At 46.3% G+C, this 19597-nt stretch overlaps 1 protein-coding gene across 7 annotated transcripts in view; it reads left to right on the top strand.

Annotated features, from left to right (window-relative positions):
• The window catches only part of METTL15 (methyltransferase 15, mitochondrial 12S rRNA N4-cytidine), a 1712973-nt gene that overhangs the window by 422029 nt on the left and 1271347 nt on the right, over positions 1–19597 (top strand). For all 7 annotated transcript variants that reach the window (XM_069623524.1, XM_069623525.1, XM_069623522.1 and 4 more), the window contains exon 3: positions 8353–8489. In XM_069623524.1, coding sequence (XP_069479625.1) covers positions 8353–8489 — 137 coding nt within the window. The remainder of the gene's footprint in view (positions 1–8352; positions 8490–19597) is intronic.

Genomic DNA, 19597 nt, shown 5'->3' on the forward strand with positions numbered 1-19597 from the left:
GTATAGATTGTGAGAACTGGTACAAGGCAAAAAGTATTATTGGTACACACCTACATAAATGTTGCAGAAATACATTTATAAATAAATATGATGTTGTAAAGGTTAATAGCTTTGGCTGTGGTGCTTTTACTGACTCAATGTAATCTGAAGCTTTTAATGTATTTCAATTTGATGTAATTAAATTTTATCCTGCAAATGTTTTTAATTGTATGATGAATTTGTGTTTCTTCTTATGCAGTGTAAAGGTCAAATGCTGACCATAGACACTTAAATTAAAAGAAATAATAAAAAAGGTAATTATCCTATAATCTACTGGTTTCTTGCTAACCAATATACACATGTTTTAATGGGAGATGATTGATCTTTCAAGGCTCCTTCCTTTGGCACCCCTGTCACCCTATTTCCAGATGCAATTAAATTCCAAAAACTCTAGAAGACACACCTGTTTTTCTATCACTATTTCTGCTTCTCAAGATCTGACTGAAAATGTGATAATCTGTTTCCTACTGAATAGCTTTTTTCACCAGCCCTAGTCTGTCTTTTCTTTAAAGCCCACCCGTTTTCATCAATTGCAGCAGCATCTCAGTGGTATCTGCTTGTTATGAAACCCGCTAATGAAGTAAAATGTAAAAACCATCTCTGTTGATTTGACTTAAGTGTTACTTGGCTATTTCATGGGAACAAGTTTTGTTGTCTCATGTGATTTCCGTCCTCTCCAGTTAAAGTTTAGGAAAAATCTAAATGAGTTGATAACTTCTAATTTACATTAGCTACTGAAATCAAACATCCATCTCTTTTGATGGATGAGTGACTAAAACAATGGGAAAGCTAAATGTTTATAAATGCGGCACATTGGGGAATCTATAAAAAAAAAGACAATATATGCCATTCACATCCAAGGTGATGTCACTAAGACCAGTCGATCATTGCAATACTGAACATGTGACTAATCTTAAATGAATTGCGCTATAAATTTAAAAAATGTTAAGCCTATTTTGAAAGGAAATTATCCCAGACAGTCAGGAATGTGAATTAAATAGAATTCCCAAAAGTACTCTGTTCATACATTGCATAGCATAATGTACACTACATGTGTAGATCTTCAGCTGAGTGACCTGGAGTAGTTTCAAATAGTAGAGTAATGAACCATAGTTACCTTGCATAATGTGAACTTGTTTCAATCTCAGAAAGCGGAGTGTAGCACTTGCAGTCACCACGTGGGCTCTGCTGCTTTTTTTTACAGTACATCAGGGTGTTTCCACCTAAAACATCTAACTAGCTTCAGCCTCTGCTTTTCACCCATGAGTAGCAAGCTGGCTGGTGGCATGCCATGTTTGCCATTGGTCAAGATATGTGAACCTGACCAATTGATATGCATAAGACATAGTTTAGAGAGAGCAAGGCAGATGCTGGAGAATATTGTGATGAATCCTGCAGAGTCATCACTGATCCCCCAGCCTACGGTCTCCTCCTATGTGGCCAGGGGAAGGCAGCCGTTAATTAATCCTGACCCTGGGGATGGTATTCTGAGGGTGGATCATATGGGAGGAGATGGGTGTCAGGGGAGAGTGGTGACTCCAACAGGAGAGACGCAATATTATTCTTTCTTTCGAGTAAGATCCCTTAATTCCAGAATTTCTAATGGTATGTTGTCATTATTCAGAACCATCTAATTATAAAACTTTGAAAACTACTTAGTTCAAAGAAAACCCTATTCAGTCTTCATGTGTACACGGTAAACCTAGAACATAGGTAACATCTAGAGGTAACGGGAGCTGACGTGGCAACCGGATGAGAGACTGCCAAGAAGGGGAAGCTTGCCCAGTGAAAACTCCTCACAGCAGCTGCACAGTGAATCAGTGAGTCAACCTAGACGTGTAAGGGGCCCCGGGACGTGCAAACAAGTTAAAGAGTATTTGGGAAGCATTCGTGAAAACCGACCAAATGGAACTGAAAAGAAAATGCAAATATGGTACAATTCTCCTAATTTGAGATGCCAGTTGGGTGAAACCTGTAACCAGCATTGCCACAAGTCAAAAGACATTACAGAAAGAACACAAGGTAAATATGGCATAATTCTCCTGATATGAGGTATCAGTTGGGGGAACCTGCATTGCCATAAGCCGCAAGACATTGTAAGAGAAACAAAGAGGCAAAAGATGTACAATTCTCCTGAAATGACATGTCAGTTGGGGGAACTTGGAACATGCATTGCCGAGAGCCAAGAGACAATGCAGTTGACAGCGCATGAACAAGCCCTCATATAGGGGAGGTCAGTATGGGTGAAATTTGGTACAAGTAATATCTGAAGTCACCAAAGTTGTGCCATTGAAGAAGTACAATTGTGTGATACTTAAGAGGAATGTGAATGCTGCAGAGAGACCTGATAAGAGTATCAGGTAATTAACCTTTTTGGAAAGAGATACCTGGCGGAAGAGTACACCCGGGGATCTGTTTGAGCCAAAAGGGGATACCCTGGCTGGAGAGTAAACCAGGATATCAAGAGGTTTCAGTTGAGAAGTTTTCTGGCAGGAGAGTGTAGCAGGAAATCCACTTTGAACTGGTGTGTTGAAGAGAGACTTTGCCATATTAAGTTGTTGTTTCAATTGAACATTTTGTCAACCAGAGAATTTGAAAAGACTTTCCATTTGCTGTACTATAATCACTATTGGAGAAAATACATTTGTTTATCCATCCCAAAAAGTAGGAAAGACTTTCCTTTGCCATATTCCAACCAGCATTGTGGAAAAGGACATTGGGCCTCATTACAACTCTGGCGGTAGCCGTGCTGGTAAAACCGGCAGGCTGCCACCGGAGTTGTCATTTATTCCGGCACCTGACTTCGCAGAATCACTAGGGCATTACAGCCCCAGCGGTCCGTGAAGTCAGCGCCCGAAAATGTCCCATAGGACTCAATAGGAATGGGGAGGACGGAAGCACTGGCACCGTGTGCAAAAGTGATGGTGTTTCTGTCAGTCTGTGAGCAGTTGCTGTCTAGCCCGCCTGGCGGGCAGGACGGCAGCCTCTCACAGAACTCGTAGTGTGCCAGTCCGGTAACAACGGTGCCGGTACACTTACTCGTAATGAGGCCCATTCTGTTTTGCCATCCTAAAAGACTACGCAAGACGTCCTCTTTGTTATATTCCAACCTGTGTTGCGTAAGAGATTTGTTTTGCCATCGGGAGGAAAGCATTAGATAAGAGACATTTACATTGCCTTTAAGAGACTGGTCTTAAAAAAGAACATTTTGAATAATTCTCCTGAAATAATCTAGGGCAAGGCAATCAACCTCTGGACACAAGGATTGTTTTGGTTGAAGTCCTATTTTCACATTTTTGTTGACTTCGAATTTGAAACATTTACCTTGCACCATCAGATTTAGTTTGGACACAAGGCCAGTCTGTTTAGTGTTAGTTTCATAGGAAGGGACATTTGCTTTTGGATTGGCAAAGTTAGACCTTTATCCAAAACCCTTGCTGTTAATAAAATTGCTAATGTTGAGAATATTACCACTTTGTTTCCGCCTCTCATTTCTGACCCCTCACAATATTGATGGAGAAGTGACCTGAGATTGTTCTGGGATCGAGCTGTGTAAATGTATACAGAGTCCACACGGAGAGAGGCTGCTGAAAATGAAAGCTTTTCTATGCAGTACAGTTTACTGTGCCATTTTGGTATGATATACACCCAGTAGTGATTGGCTTTAAGCAGGAATGTTAGGTCTCTGTCTACATTTTGTTATAATAGGAATTGCTTGCTGTTTTATCCTGCTGACATTAGAATTTGTATGTTTTACATATGGGAGTATAATTACCCAACCCTCAGTATATGTGGAAAAGGGGTAAACTGTGAAAAATTCCAGCTGTAAGTGTTTCTATGCGTTGTTAGTGGTCTGTTGATGACAATAAGAAACCTGTCGGACAATGTTTCAGCAAGTGGGTCTCTTTTTGAAAATCTATGTAATTCTCGCTAAAGCTCTGCATGAAGTATAACTCCAGGGCAAACCTTGGTCAGTGATTGGGTGGAGACTGGTGGCAGAGGGATATAGGGTAGAGGTGGAAGGGGTAGTCACAGAGGTAATGGGAGGCAGGGGTGGCGGCAGGGAGGGAAGCTCAGGTAATCGGACGGTGCAGAATGTAACCCCCAAGCATTGGGTAAGGCCCACCTCCCAGCCCTCTGATTGGCTGAAGACTGCTTCCTGGCTTTACCGGAGCATGAAATTATATTGTCCCCATTAGATCAATTATACTAAACATGAAACATGCTATGTAAGGGATCAAGAGTAAGACTCCGACACAGTGGCGTGTTTAATATGGCTTATAGACTTTTATTAACCACAAAATAATAAGAGGGGGTGGACAATCCCCATCTATCCCTGATCCTAGGAGGCGTTTCCCTGCCTCATCAAAAATAAGGAACGTCTGCGTCAGGGTGTTTATCAAAGAGCGTCCTCTGCCCAAAGCCTAAACTGTCCCTTACATGTCAAACTCAGAATAATGCATACAAGGGGCGTATGCAAGCTATATCTATGTACCTTTCACTCAATGGTTCAAAGTAAATCATTTGAAAGTGTCCAAAACAGAACAAATAAAGTTCCACCAGGAAAAGGGGTCTTCCCTTCGCCTAGATTTCCTCTGGTGTGTTCAATGTAGCTTTATTACAGTTCAAGCAAGAGAACTCGATCTGTGAGTCCCTTTCATATACACAATGTCTACAGTATCTTTATCGCACTTCACTTTGTATATTCATCAAACTTAGAAGGGGTATGACCCTTCCGTTTTCTTTTAATGGCTCCTTCCTTTTACCAGGGTGCTTGCCACACTCATGCCGATTTTCAAGCAGGGTATGGCTCTTCCCTTTTTAGTTTTGGTTATCAAGTGGCGCTGAAAGCGCTACCTATAAAGCCAAAACTATTGTCATTAAAATAAGAGCTTTAACATGAGAGCTTGAAACAGGGGCTTTGAATGCAGGTTTAGCTTAATGTTTTTCATTGTAGGTTGGCATATGAGGATGGATACATGGTAGTTTGATCATGTGTCCCACCCATTTAACACCCATCGCGAAGTGAAATGTATAGGAATTTCCTCCCATTCCCATCCATTTTCCTTCTGTGCCACACCTCCTTTGCACTCTTTAGCTCAATTTCTACTGTGTGGTGGATTTGTCAGCCATTTTTACTTCCAAAATGGTGGCCACCATCTGTTAATGTTATTTTAAATTTGTTTGACTTGATTGTTGCTTTAAATCTTCAGCGTCCCTCACGTTCTTCCATCCTTCTGATCTTCTCCGCACTGTCTGGGTGTGCGACCCATTAGTCACTCGGCTCCCACTTTCCTCTCTGCCGCTCCAGACAGCTGCAGTGGCCTCTCGCACCAACACACCATACTTCTCCTTGCCTACTCTTCTATCTTGCCACTCTCGTCAGCCTCTGTAATAATCTGCACAGAATGTTTGCGCTCAGTGTTCTAACAACCACAAACTGTGTTCTGCTTCAGCTTCCTTCTCTCCTCCTGTGTCTGATCAGCTGTCTGTGTTTTAAACGTCAAAGACTAAAGCGCAGTATTTGCTTCCGCCTCTAGAGATCATTGTTCTAGCCCTCTTCCTTTTCCTCATCTCATTACTAAAAATGGGAAGGGGAAGCGAACTGAGAGGTTGAATATGTAGACTTGGGAGTTCTTCATCTACGTCACAGTAAGCCGTGCAGGCATGTTGTAAGGGAACATTAGTACAATTCAAAATCATATTTGACAGCTCCTTCTGCTTTAACAATCCCTTACGTCCCTGAAGTTGGTTTTCCCCCATGTGGTCCTCCCACAGATAGCTACTCCCAGGTTCAGTAAGGTAGCTTGTGCCTCTACCGGGCCACATAGGAGTAGCTTCCCTCCAGAGAGCCAGTGGCAGTATCTCTAGATTTGCCACACCTGTCAATGAATAGACCATTTAAAATATTGTGCTTGATATATATTCTGTTTCTTATTATTGTGAGACGGGCATGGTATCAAGAGAGACACAGACTGAAAAGAAACAGTTTGAAAACCTTTGTCAAAACTTTGCCTACCTGGCCCTAACTCTAAGGGGGTGTTGCCTCAGCTGATGCTTCTAAGGGCCATCGATGTCCGTAAGTCCAAAACCAAAATCTGTCTGTGTCCAAACCTATGCTTGTCCTCACTCTTAGACCAAATACAATAGGGGATTTTCTTGAAGGAAAAATGGTGGCTCAAAAAGAAATATAAACCACAGCTGGTTTCAGGTAGTGTTACCAATAAGTGTAGTTCTGCCAATTTAAAAAATAGTTCAACTCAAAAGGGTTGCCCTCAGAACCTTCCATGTAGAGCGTTTGCTGCAAGTCAATAAAGTTCACAATGTCTCTGGGACTGTTGGCGTTTCCTTCCCCAAGCTTCGATGCTTCCTGTTCCAAACAAAAAGACACAGTTCCTGATAGGCCTCTCAGGGCTCTCTTCCCCAAGGTCTAGGCCTCTGATCTCTAGAACGGTGTTCTTTACAATTTTCTTTGGCCCTTTCAGGGTTCCCTTCCTTCAAGCCTAGGCCCCATTTGGTCTTTAAACAAAAAGTTCTCCTGTTCAGGATGTACCTTTTTCAATGTATAGTTCTTTCAGGGGAGGTAGTAGCGGAGTCTTTTGAGAACGCTGGCCTCTTTGCTCCTCCCAGGCGTGTTCGTTCTGACTTCTAGCCCCCTCCTTATTCTCTTCACCCTTCTGTGCCACTTTCACTCTGTTCTTTTCCACTTCACTGAGGCTTCCCACAGACCTTCTTTTCTGTCATGCACACTTGCACCCTCTTTTCCCCTTGCTGTGCCTCTTGCACACTTCTCTTTACTGTTTCAGGCACTCTTGCATCATCATTCCCAGTCATGTGCTTCTTGCACACTCTGTTTTGGTTTCGGGTTGCTTGCACCCTTTTCCCCGCTTTCGGGCCATTCGCACCTGCTCTCTGCTTTCAGCTCCTTTTCTTACCATCTCTTTGGTTTCTGCACCGCTAGCGTACTCTCTCTCGGTTTGATTTTCTTTCTCTCGTTTTCAATTGTCGGCCTGCTTGCCCACTTCTGCTCATGCTCCAGCCACCCACACACTCTTTCTCTCTCTAATTTGGAAAACTCACTTAAGTAGCACGTCGCTGGTGAGCAGTTCTCCAGGGTCTTGGATTGAGGTCAGGGTCTTACCACCCTCGGACACCCCTGGCACTGTCACACGTCCCAGGGCAGCAAGCACTGGCCTGGACACAGCCAACTGCCTGCGCTGCGTCCCGCTCCAGCAGCTTGGAGACACGGCTCCCTTGCTGTGCTGCAGCCCCTCTGACACACCGGGCCAGCATGTCAGCATTCCGCACTCCACCGGATCATTCAGACTCCCCCTTCTGCAGCCTTCTTGGCACTTGAGCTTGGCCTCCAAGTTCCATCCAGCAACCCCAGCTTGCTCATTGCATCTGGCAGAACCACACCTTTTAAATTGTAGTGAAGAGTGAAGTGGAGTCAGGTGTGCACAGTTGTAGTAAAGTGCCTGAGCTTGCCTGACTCTATTAGTGAGACAGTAATGGTGCTATGTAGTAGGCCTCTCTTTGCCTCTCCGTGCTGTTCCTATGGGTAATCCTCTTTGCTCTCGATCGCCTCTTGCTCGTCCCAGTACCTATTGGCAATGGGGAGGGATAGATGGGGTGAGATTGGAAATATCGTAGACAGACTGAGGGAGTTTGAGCTTGTCTCATCCTCTTTTCAGTACCTGGTGTGGGGACTTGTTGGGTCTATTAAGGCGAGTGAGTGATGTTCAATCCTTTTGTTTATTGGAAGGGCATACCTGTGAGGAAAAGGCTCAGTTCTCAACATATCCTCTGTGTGTTAAGGACAGAGAGACAATGTTAGTTTCAAGAGTTGTGAAAAGGTTTGTTCTCCCTAGCCAGCCAAGATATTTTATCTTCCCTTTTTCGTGAGGGAAGGTCAAGGGGTAGGATGGGACTTGGGTGACAATATCCCATGAACAACAAGGGTGGTTATGATGGATTGGGGCAAGGAACGGGGGAATACCATATCTCTCTTTCGGACGTCCTCCCTGCAGTCGCCAAGGGCCCTCTGTCCAGGAGATCCTCCCTTGTGTGTCCATCCCCAGGGTTGGGATCCAAGAGCTATGACTTTCCCTGGCCACCTGATTAATGGATCACTGGAGACTATTTGTGAGCATGCCCTTTAGGTTTCTCACGTTTATGGGAATGTTAAGTCATTTTGGTTTGTTTTTAAATAATGTACTGTAAATTTAACACTTAACAGAGCTGCATGCCAGTTTCTAAAATTCTTGTTTATTCAATCATAGTGTATAATACTGCATTTCTTACTTTTTACAGCGTATTTTGGATATGACATTTGGAGCTGGGGGGCATGCAAGATCTATTTTACGTCAAGCTTCTAATATCACATTATTTGCACTGGATCGAGACCCTTTGGCTTATCGGATAGCTCAGCAGCTTTCACAATCGTCCAAGTATGTAAAGTTAACTTTTAATATGGTTTACGTATTAACTGCTTTCTGATGGCTGACACTGCGATCGGTTAAATTGTACTTAAGGCCATAAATTACCTACCTAGATATTTTCTTACATACAACCTAGAATTTAATGTACCATTTTTTAAAAGTACAGATAATTTGTGGCTAACTTAATATTTAGGAACAAACTGAATTTTCTTTTTGGACAATGATTTATCTGTGGGTAATGGATTGTTAACTTGAATTGCATTGTCAGAATTATTGTCACATTGATGTGAAGATGTCTAGTTTTTGAATCATGTATATAACCCTTGCTTCCACCAAACACAAACGCACGTGTGGAGAGGAGGAGGGGGGGTGGGGAACCCTGCTGCGACTGTCAACGCAAACTGAATAGCTTTTCTTAAGTGTTCATTTAGGCTTTTAGCTCCCCCACTGGCTACTGGTGAAGATGAACATTTTGCCATCTTGATACCCTGCATGCCACAGATCAATGGAGACTGATGGTAGTATAAGCTTGTTCTCTCTCTCTCTCCCTCCCCCCCTCTCTCTCTCTCCCTCTCCCTCTCGGGCCAAAAGGTGTTCAGTAATCACGGACATGTTACCCTTTGGTATGGCAGCAGGAAATACCCACAGAGATTAGTGAATTTCGCAGTGTCACTTATATGAAAATTCAATGACGGAGCCAGGAAAATCCCCCATTGTCATATATGTTTAGCAAACATTATCCATTATAAATATATAAACCCCAAAGCCGCCAACCCAAAGTAAACCTTTTTCCTTCTTGGCACTGTCTTTATTCTTCCTATTGCTAACATATTGATTTTGTGTCAGACACGTGTGGTTTATGGAATGGCATTAAAAACTGCTCCAACTGAAACTACTTTGCAGACGGCACATCCAACATTGCAAGACCAAGACTGTGCAGCACTTTCTTACTGCAGCCTTTACAAATCAGATTGAAAAGCACACTTAACGGTATAAACGGTATACCGGTATAAACAATGTGACGGTTATTATTGTTCAATTAAGTGGTTCACGGTATCTTTAACGTTATACCGTTGCATCCCTAGTCAGTAGACCTACGTGGACTTTTTGAAGACATTTCCAAAATTGGTTTATTAAATATTAATTGGAAGCCCTATCTCTCCCTATGACAATTGGGTGTTCCCTACCTATATAATTAGTGATTGTCAGACATCCGAAAACTTCAATAGAAAATCCTCTGTCAAAAAAATGGACCTTATCTGACCCTACCATTATTCAAACAAACTAAGGCCAGGAGTATTACTTCCTTCTCCTGGTGAAGCATAACGGCTTTAGAGTTATGTCAATATCTTTTTTTCAAATAGTCTCTAGCTACCTTCTGTACCAGGACTTGCAATTCTTGGATAAGGTCTTGGGCTTTTCCTTTATCTTGAGGAATTATTTTTCCTGGTCTCTTTCGTAAAGTGTTTGATCCTTACATCCACCTAGTTTTGCTGTGTACAACCTTGCATGATACCTTTGCTTGTCTGGGCTATCCCATCAGGATTGTTTTTATGTCCCCTTCTTAGCTTAGACTTATCTTGGTCCTCTGTTTAACTCCTTCTCTTGTTTATCTGTCAAACTCTTTTGGTTCTACTACTCTCCAAAGTATCCCTCTTGAGGACTGGGATCGCTCCCCTCTTCCCAGGGTAGTGTTATCCACTGATTCATATTCTCTTTGCCAGTCTTACATATGACGTTCACACTTATTTTGTTACAGTTCAGATTTATCAACTTTGTAGTTTACTTCAACAATTTAACTGGGTCGAGTTTCTCCACTCACATAACGATTCCCTTTTGGTTTCCTGGTCCACCTGTTCTCCTCTTTACTGCTCTCTTTCATGGGGAAACATCTCCAGGGCCTGTGGTTACTCTGGACCTTCTCTCTCTCGGTTGTCTTCTCCATTGACCTCTATCCGCCAGCTTATCGTTTTGCTCTTGTGCTACGGTCTGGCGTACCTCATGGGAACTGGTGCCGTTGCGGATACCTACGCACGTTGGTGTCTGCGTAGTTGGTTGGGCTCCCTGTCCATCACAAACTACTCATGGTAACACCACCAACAGATTTTAGATTCTGATTCCGTTGGTTTCTCTCTGATTTGGTACGCTGTCTTCCCAGCGTCTCATTGTCTAGTTCAGAGTCATTCTGATTTCCGCGGGCTCTGTGACTCTCGTTGGCTCCACCTCCCGCTTGTGTTAAGTTACCAGGGGGCCTCCCCTGCTTCCTTATGATTCTCCTCTCAGCGTGTCCTCCTCCTTAAACGTCAGTCACAGTGAAGTCGAGGTTTGTCCTTAAAGAGACGGCTTCCTTTCTCTGACCCTCAAGATCAGTGTTCCAGATAAGATTTTGATGTGAAAGTATTTTAACCCCTATTTTTTTAAAGCTGTGAGAAAATAATTTTTTTCGAGTAAAAATGTAAGTCCATTTCCCAATGGCAGTAAGTGAGTGAAAATATGTTTTAACTGAAGAAATGGAAATGTTTTTGTTATAATCATTGCTTTGCACCTAGTTATTCATATACATGAAAAGATGCATGTTTTCTTTTTCCGATCCGGCAGTAATAATAGCAGTTTCTTCCTTTTGATACTACATGCAATACTAGCTCAAACGTATCCATGGAGCTGTGTGGGTAAAAGTAGGGGCACATGGCCCTATGTACCGGTTTCCTTTTTTTGTGGGGAGTATTTTTACTCCCTATTATAATTTTTTGGGGGTATTTGCCTATTTTTAGGGAGTAAAGGTGGCTGATGCACCTCTTATCTGTAGGACTGTTCACGGTAAATGTTAACATTATCTTCAGCCCAGTCTTGTTTTTCATTGCTGTTAAGCATCTCAGGCAGTCCCATGTATGCCATCATAGGGGAGGGGTTAAGGAGTTCTTAGAGGAACTGGAGTCCTTGTCCCCTATGGGGAGTCTCTCCCAGTGAGGTCCCACTTCCCCAGAGCCCTATGAAGGGTCATGTAGAGAAGGCTCACCTCCCTAGCCTCAAAGAGGGAGGCTCCCCTGGGGAGAAGGGACACATTTCCTCGATTCATTACATAGGGCATCAGGGCGAAGGAGGCTGCAGGGATGAGCTTTGTCAAGAAAGAAGGGGCAACAGCTAACCTAATGATACAATGAGAGGCACAGGGTAAAAGCTCTATAACCGGGATTCCCCAATGGTACAGTGGTTTCCATTTTGCCCAGAAGGATACATTGATAATAGCAGAAGCCACATTATAGAAAGTACTCTCTGAGCTGGAGGTGTGAAATGATGGATTTCTGCTCCATTATGACTAATGCCAATGCATAATTCCCTATTAAATATGTGGTTAGATTTGCAAAGAGCATCGATGGGTGGATTGGAGGTGAACACAAATATCAAATACAAACCTTTCGTTCACCCCTGATTTGGTAACCATTGCCCAAACTACGCTGGATGTATCCTTGCCTTCTTCCATTCATAATACTAGTGACACCACACATCAGCAACAAACAAGCTTTAACCCAAGTTTGAATACTGTGGCAGTAACAGTTGATGCAATCTTTGGGCTCTGCTCAACTATGGCAAATGAACAGCGGGCCATGAAGCAGATATTGTCAAGAGTGGTTAACATAATCCTTGTAAATAGTGCCAAGGATGTGGAGCTGATTAAAGAGGGCCCTTCTAGGAGATATCATTGTCGCATTACTGGGGACTCTGAACAAGAATCAAGCATGCTAGATTCCCCACCCTCAATAACGTTTAATGCCTCTGTGCCTCCAGAAGAATCTGTTTTCTCTGATGTAAGCTGCCTAATGGATAGCCCAGAGTTGTATTGTATTTATTTATATAGCGCCTATACACAGAGTGCTTCAAAGCGCTCAAGGAGAGTGGGAACAAGTGGAAAAACAGTCGCTCAGAGCCCTTGAAATTCTGAGATGATTATAGTCTGCTCTGCACAGGCAGAGTAAGGGCATAGAATACATTTAACATTTGAGACACAGCAAATAGGCCTGATGGCGATTCTGCAGTTTTATAAGAGCCATTTAGGGGAGGAGACAGGGGAGAACAGACAGACGGTCATCAAGCACGTTGCATATGGCTCGTGCAAGTGCATTGGGGGGTCACAGGTAGGGAGAGGTCCAAGTGAACTCAGTCATCGAAGACTGGGGTAAGTGCAGAGACCGCCACTCTCTTGGGTTATTCTAAGTGCGGTGAAGGTGGGTGGGAGTAGGGTCCTGAGGCAAGTGCAAGAGAGGACTGGCGGGAGTGCCTGGGACTGGTACACCAGGCAACCAGTTAGCAAGCTATTAGGAAGACGAAGGAGAAATGGAGAGAGCAGAGGGATGGGTTAGCAGGGTAGAGGGAGAGCGAAGGAGGAGGAGAAGAGGAAGGTCTTGAGGAGTTTCCAGAACTTAAGAAGATCAGGCACAAGACAGATGGCGGCAGTGAGGCTGTTCGCGAGGGAGGCACCTGCTGACGATAAGGATCTCCCTCCAAGGGGGCGTGGCCAACCACCATGTAGGACAGACACACTCTCGGCTGGCTCTGCTTGATGTGACCCTTGATATGCTGAGACATAAGTTTTCGTGACCGCCCGGAACATCTACGGGCTGCTGCATCTGCCGGTGAAGCTGTCGAGCGACTTCAGCTTGAGTCTGGAGACCCACGGACCCCATCCTGAACGAGTGCACCATGTTATTGAGTGCCCGCATACTGGGAGGAAAATGGCGCCTACTGCATAGGCAGCCATGGCAGCGCTGCGCCCGCCTGCCTGTGCCAACGTACCAGAGCCTAGCAGATCCCAAGGACCAGAGGCGTGGACGGGAGCGCTGTGGGCGGTGGGCCCAAGTGCGGATTGGGGGAAGGAGACCACAGTGAACGGGTCAAGGAGAGAGAGGCGGCCCGCGGCGCTGGCCGATCCCAGCGGCCTGGTGCCCCTGGGTCCCCGTACGAGGACCGCCCCCCGGAGCAACCAGGTGGATGTGTCGGAGGGCAGAGTTATTGTGCCTGGGAGACACAGACTAATTCGGAGCGGTCGTGCTGTGACCAGGCATGTGGTCCACCCTGGAGGAGGCAGCAGCACGGCGCGAAGGAGGAGAGACCCGGACACCACGTGGCCGGCGGTGTGGAGTAGAGAGCAGGTCCTGGTGCCACAGCCGAAGCCACAGCACTGAAGAGCCCACACAAGGTGGGGAGCTGGTGCGGGGGGAGAATCGGGCCAGGCTGCACACCCTTAAGCGCTGGGCTGCCTCCTTCCCCCAACCCCCCGTTGCCCTAGCCCTCATGGAGGTGAAGGACGCCTCAGCTCTAGACGGGGGGGAGGTCCGTGGCGGAGCACGGGCAGTGCGGAATTGACCGGGAGATGAGGACCCGGAGCGCCTGCGCGATTGCAATTGCAATCCATACCGGTGCTGAGGAGGGTGCAGCCCGACTTGCAGCCCAGGGCAAGCACGGGACCCAGGCATAACAGTGCCCCACACTGGAGAGTGCAGTGGCCATAGACTTGGGTCTACTCCGACAGGACGTTTGCAACATTGCTGGCAGGAATGAAGTGCTCGAAACCTAGGTTCGAGAAAACGGAGGCCAAAATGCAACTTCTAAAAGATGTTAATGAACTGGCGCAAAGAGTAAAACACCTGGCAGAAAGGGCTGAAGAGGCCGAAGGGCGAGCACGCCGTAACATTACAATTCTAGGCCTGCCAGAGGGTATTGAGAGAACTGACCCCACAAGCTATGTTGAGAACCTCCTAATGCAAGAAATTGGAGCAGAGAAACTCTCACAAGGCTTCACCATTGAAAGAGCCCATCGATCCCTCACCAAGAAGCCTCCCCCGGGGGCTCCGCCTAGGCCAGTAATAGCAAAAGTGCTCAACGACAAAGGCAGGGAAACAATTTTGGCCTTCTCAAGATCAGGAGGCCAGATCCAAAGAGACTCTGCAAAGATTGCCATCTATCCTGATTACACTTTCCAGGTCCAAATGAAGAGAGCACAAATCATCTACACGAAAGCAAGATTGAAGAAAGCAGGCCTGCGCTACATGCTTCTATACCCTGCTCGTTTGAAGGTGCTGCATAACAACAAAACGCTCTTGTTTGACACACCGACGGAGGCCAGAGATTGGATGGACGGGGAACAGATTCCAGATCTCGACAAAACAGGGCGCAAGCCACGCTGAGCCTCACCTGGAGTGACCACATGAAAAGCCGACATCTGGCGCGGAACACGCAAACAGGCAGAACTTACACTTGTGCGCAGCAGGATTGATCATCCTCAGGAGCCGTGCCGAAGGAGGACTGCTCCTAACGAGTGAACACCTGCAGCGGAACTCTTCTGCCCCCAAAAGTTCCTTTTTATCTTTTTTGGGTTTATTTAACCCGCCCGTAGGGTGTCATGAGATCACTACTCGGTCGAATGGAGCGGAAATGGGGTAGTCATAGGGGGGGGAAACCCCACGGGACAGTTCTGGTTACAGGCGACTATAAAGTTGAAGGAGGGAGGGAACATGGGAGTTGGGGTTAAAGTTGGGGAATTTTTCCGGGTAAAGACAAGACCACTTAGAACACTGGGAACCGCCGATGCCAGAAGAGATGCCTCCGGAGGTGCCACCCTTGCGTTCATTTGGCTACTCAAAACTCATGGCTGACAAGATCAGAATTATGACGTGGAACGTCAGGGGAATGAACAGCTTTGTCAAACAACGCCGCATCCATGCCCTAGTAAAACGGAGCAAGGTCGGAATCGCTTTGCTACAAGAGATACATCTGGACGCACGTAAGCTGGAAATACTCACCAAGACCTGGAGAGGGACTCTGATAGGCTCCACTTATTCCACTTACGCCAGAGGGGTCCTGATCTGGATTGCTCCCACCATCCCCTTTAAACTATTGAACACAAAAACAGACGACGAAGGCAGGATGGCCCTGGTTCACGATACCATAGAAGGTAGGGAGATCTGCTTAATCAACACTTACGCTCCCAGCCACAACCATCTTCCACTCACTATACAGATGGCTCAGCCCTTACTGAGATAGCACCCTTATCTGGGGGGTGGGGGGATCACAATTGCACCCTGGATCCCCGCATAGACAGATCAGACAATAAACACACCCGCCCATCCCCGTCTGCAAAAATATTGAACACTCTGACGCAACAACTAGGGCTTATAGACCTATGGCGAAAACACCCGGAAAAACGAGAGTACTCCTTCTATTCCCCCCCTCACGCTGTTTATACCAGGTTGGACTACATATTAGTGAGCGAGTAGCGGCTAGCGCAGTTCGAGGACACACAATACCTAGCCAGAGTATTATCCCCCCACTCTCCGCTAGTAACCACCTGGGCGGTGTTTGCAGCCAGACCCCCTGTGCCTACGTGGAGACTAAGAAGTGAAGCATTGCTAGACGCAGCCTTCCGCGAACATATCGGGAACAGCACACTCGATTTCTGGCAGGTAAACTAAAATAGCTTGCAGCATATAGGCATGGTATGGGAGGCGTACAAAGTTGTCATGAGGGGAGAAATGCTGGCAGCCATAGGGGGAACCCAGAGATCCATTGTAACCTCACTCGCACACACTGAAAAGGAGTTAGCTGAATTGAATGCGAAGGCCACCTTAGACCCAGAACACATACAAAAGAAGGTTGAGCTTAGACAAGCTTGCTTAACGTACTGGGATAAACTAGGGAAGCTTAGCTATACTAAACACATCGAGAGAACGCATGCCCTAGGAGACAAACCAGGGAAAGTATTAGCTTGGCTCCTCAAACGGGAAATCCCCAGGACCTCCATTTGCCATGTCCGTGGGCCGGACGGCAATGCAGTACACACACAGTTGGGCATAAACTCGGTGTTCGCCGGGTTTTACCAGGATCTTTATGCCAGCACCCAGTCTCCTACAGACACTGAAATAGATGATGTCTTAGACATCATCAAACTACCCAAATTGGACGCACAACTGGCTGAAGCCCTGGACGAACCAATCACCCCGGAGGAGGTGATAGTCACCATTAGATCCTTACCATCCGGGAAAGCCCCAGGGACTGACAGGCTCCCTGCGGAGTTTTACAAATAGTATGAGGACGTTCTGGCACCACTTCTTGCCCGAGTGTTCAATGAAGCGTACAAAGTGGGCACCCTCCCAGACACCATGAGAGAGGCCGTAATCATCCCTCTATTGAAACCTGGCAACGATGGAGTAGAGTGTGGCTCATACAGGCCCCTGTCCATGTTTAACTCCGATAACAAGATCCTGACGGCATTATTGGCAAAAAGACTGTGTAGGGTAGTCCCTCTTCTGATCCATCAGGACCAGGCGGGCTATGTGCCTGGGCAATCCATCACCGAGAACCTACGTAGATTACACCATGTTATTTATAACACCAATAGCAGACCCGAGAAATGCGCAGTGGCGTCATTGGATAAGGCTTTCGACTCGGTCAGGTGGGAATGGCTATATGCCACCATGACAAAGATGGTGATAGGCCCGTCCTTCTTAAAGTGGACTAACCTCATATACACAGACCCCACGGCTAGAGTGCACACGAACAATACATTCTCCGACAAATGGCACCTCCAAAGGCACACACGGCACGCTGCCCACTCTCCCCCATGCTGTACATCATAGCTATCGAACCTGTAGCGGCATATCTGCGTCAGGAGTACGGTGATGGGAGCATAGTGATAGATGGGTTGACACACCTGGTGTCGATTTATGCCGACGACACACTGCTGTACCTAAACAACCCAGAACACATACTACCATATATCCTGGAGACATTGGAGGGGTTCCATAGATACACGGGGATACAAATTAACAATGAAAAATCTTGCCTCCACCCCCTGGCCGCCCTGAGTAGGGATGATGGCGATAGACTGCCTTCAATGGCCTTACAGTGGATGACCACATCCTTCACATACTTGGGGATCATTATCCACCGGCACCCCAAAATTGAGCACACTCTAAACACAGTAAGAGCCAAGGAAAGCCTAGAAAAATCAATGGCCTTTTGGGGAGAATTGCCGCTTTCTGTGGCGGGAAGAGCCGGACTTTTAAAAATGGTAGCGCTGCCCCGACTTCTGCATTATTTTACCAATGTCCCATTCAACACCCCCCCACGCTTTTTCACAGACCTAAACAAACTCTGCAGACGATTCCTTTGGCAGGGAGGCAGACATAGTTGCGCTGGAAGGGCTACAAAGGCCCTATGATAAGGGAGGTCTGAAAATCCCCAATTTTGAACTGTACTACTTGGCAGGCCAATTAAAACACGTAATACAATGGATGGCAGATGAGATCACAATTGATACCCGACTTCTACAACCGGCTGTCTCTCAGACGCTATTCAGAGACCTACTTGGGCTCCAGCAAATGTGATTCAGAACAGCCCTTACCTAGTGAAACTGGGGTTACTAATCTGGAAACGGGCCTGCAAAGTTGGAAGACTCATACTCCCTGCAAATCCCTATAGCAGCTATCATGGCGGTAGGCCCTGGGGACAGAAAGAAGTAGGGCAAAGGTGGGAGCCCTGCGGAGTAGCCACCCTAGGGGCTAGGAAAGAATTGGTAGGTTGTGACTGAGGTATGTGTGGAGGGAGCTGAAGGGGGAAGAGGAGGGTTACACCTTCATATCGGGAGTTCACGGATCGCAATCCAGAATAGATTATATATGGGTCTCGGTAGGACTGGTGGGAGGCATTTGTGAGGTGAATGTGGGTCCAATAGGAATAGCGGATCATAAAATAGTCTCAGCGGTTCTAGACCTGGGCAGAAGGGTGAGGGGAGTGTGGAGCTGAGAATTTCCAAGGGCGGTACTGAGAGACCTGAGGTTCGCAGTGACATAGAGGAGAAGATTAGGACCTTCTTTTCTATTCATAGAAAGGAGGATAAGGGAAAGGGGGTACGCTGGGATGCATTTAAGGCCACCATCAGGGGGGACCTAATTGCAGCAACTGCTTTCCGCGTGAAACAACTGAAGACTTTAGAGGCTCAACTAGAGTTTTAGGTGGAAGCGGCTAGGCAGACAGCGGGGACGACCCCTTCCCGGGTAGCTATGCGGGAATACATGAAAGCGTTGGGTCAGCTAGAAATCCTGCGTACCAAACAAGCAGAGGGGGCACTGTTAGCTGTGAGACAGAAATTTTATGCAAAGGCAAATAAGGCTGATACGCTTTTGGCAGGTCTTCTCAGGGGAAAAAGGGCGGGGAATGCTATTACTGTGCTGAAATTGGGCTCGGGGGAAGGGTCACCAAACAGGAAGAATTACAGGAGGTCTTAGCGGGGTTCTATGACTCTCTATATGCGTCCCAAAACTCCTCTAGTGATCCGCAGGATAGGTTTTTACAATCGCTACAGTTAAGGGAAATTGATAGGGAGACGAGAGACGCCCTTAACCGAGTAATTACGGAAGAGGAAGTTCGAGGAGTGATTAGAGCCCTCCCAAAAAAATAAAGCCCCAGGTCCGGACGGCTATACTGCAGCCTTTTATAGGTTGTTTATCACGCAGCTGGCCCCCCATCTGACATGTCTATTGAATTCATTTCGGCAATCAGATAGAATTGCCCCGTCCATGGAGGAAGCGAAGGTGACCCTTGTTCTTAAGCTGCTCTCTCTTCTGGGTCTTTATTTGGTTTATCGCCCTATAGCCTTAATGTCGATGCCAAGATATATACAAAAATTCTGGCAAATAGACTGGATACTATTCTCCCATCTCTGATACACCCTGATCAGGCAGGCTTCACCAAGGGTCGGCAAACGGCCGATATCAGGCGGGTGGCCCATCTAGTAGAAAAGGTCCAGTGAACGAACACTCCCGCGGTCTTGGTAGCGTTAGACGCGGAAGAAGCCTTTGACCGTGTGGAGTGGTCCTTCTTGTTCCGGGTAATGGAAAAGATGGGCATTAGGGGGGAATTTCTGACTATGGTGCAGGCCAATTATCAAGCTCTGTCAATTAGAATAATGGTCAATGGGATAGCCACCAGACGGGTCAATCTCCTGAAGGGAACGAAACAAGGTTGCCCACTATCTCCAATCCTCTATGCGATTTATTTAGAACCGTTGTTGCAAGCGATTAGGGAGGCGTCGGATGTAAGGGGTATTCCGTTTGGAGGGGAAC

The sequence above is a fragment of the Ambystoma mexicanum genome, chromosome 11, assembly GCF_040938575.1.
Source record: "Ambystoma mexicanum isolate Mex_15411 chromosome 11, UKY_AmexF1_1, whole genome shotgun sequence".
Lineage (NCBI taxonomy): Eukaryota > Metazoa > Chordata > Amphibia > Caudata > Ambystomatidae > Ambystoma > Ambystoma mexicanum.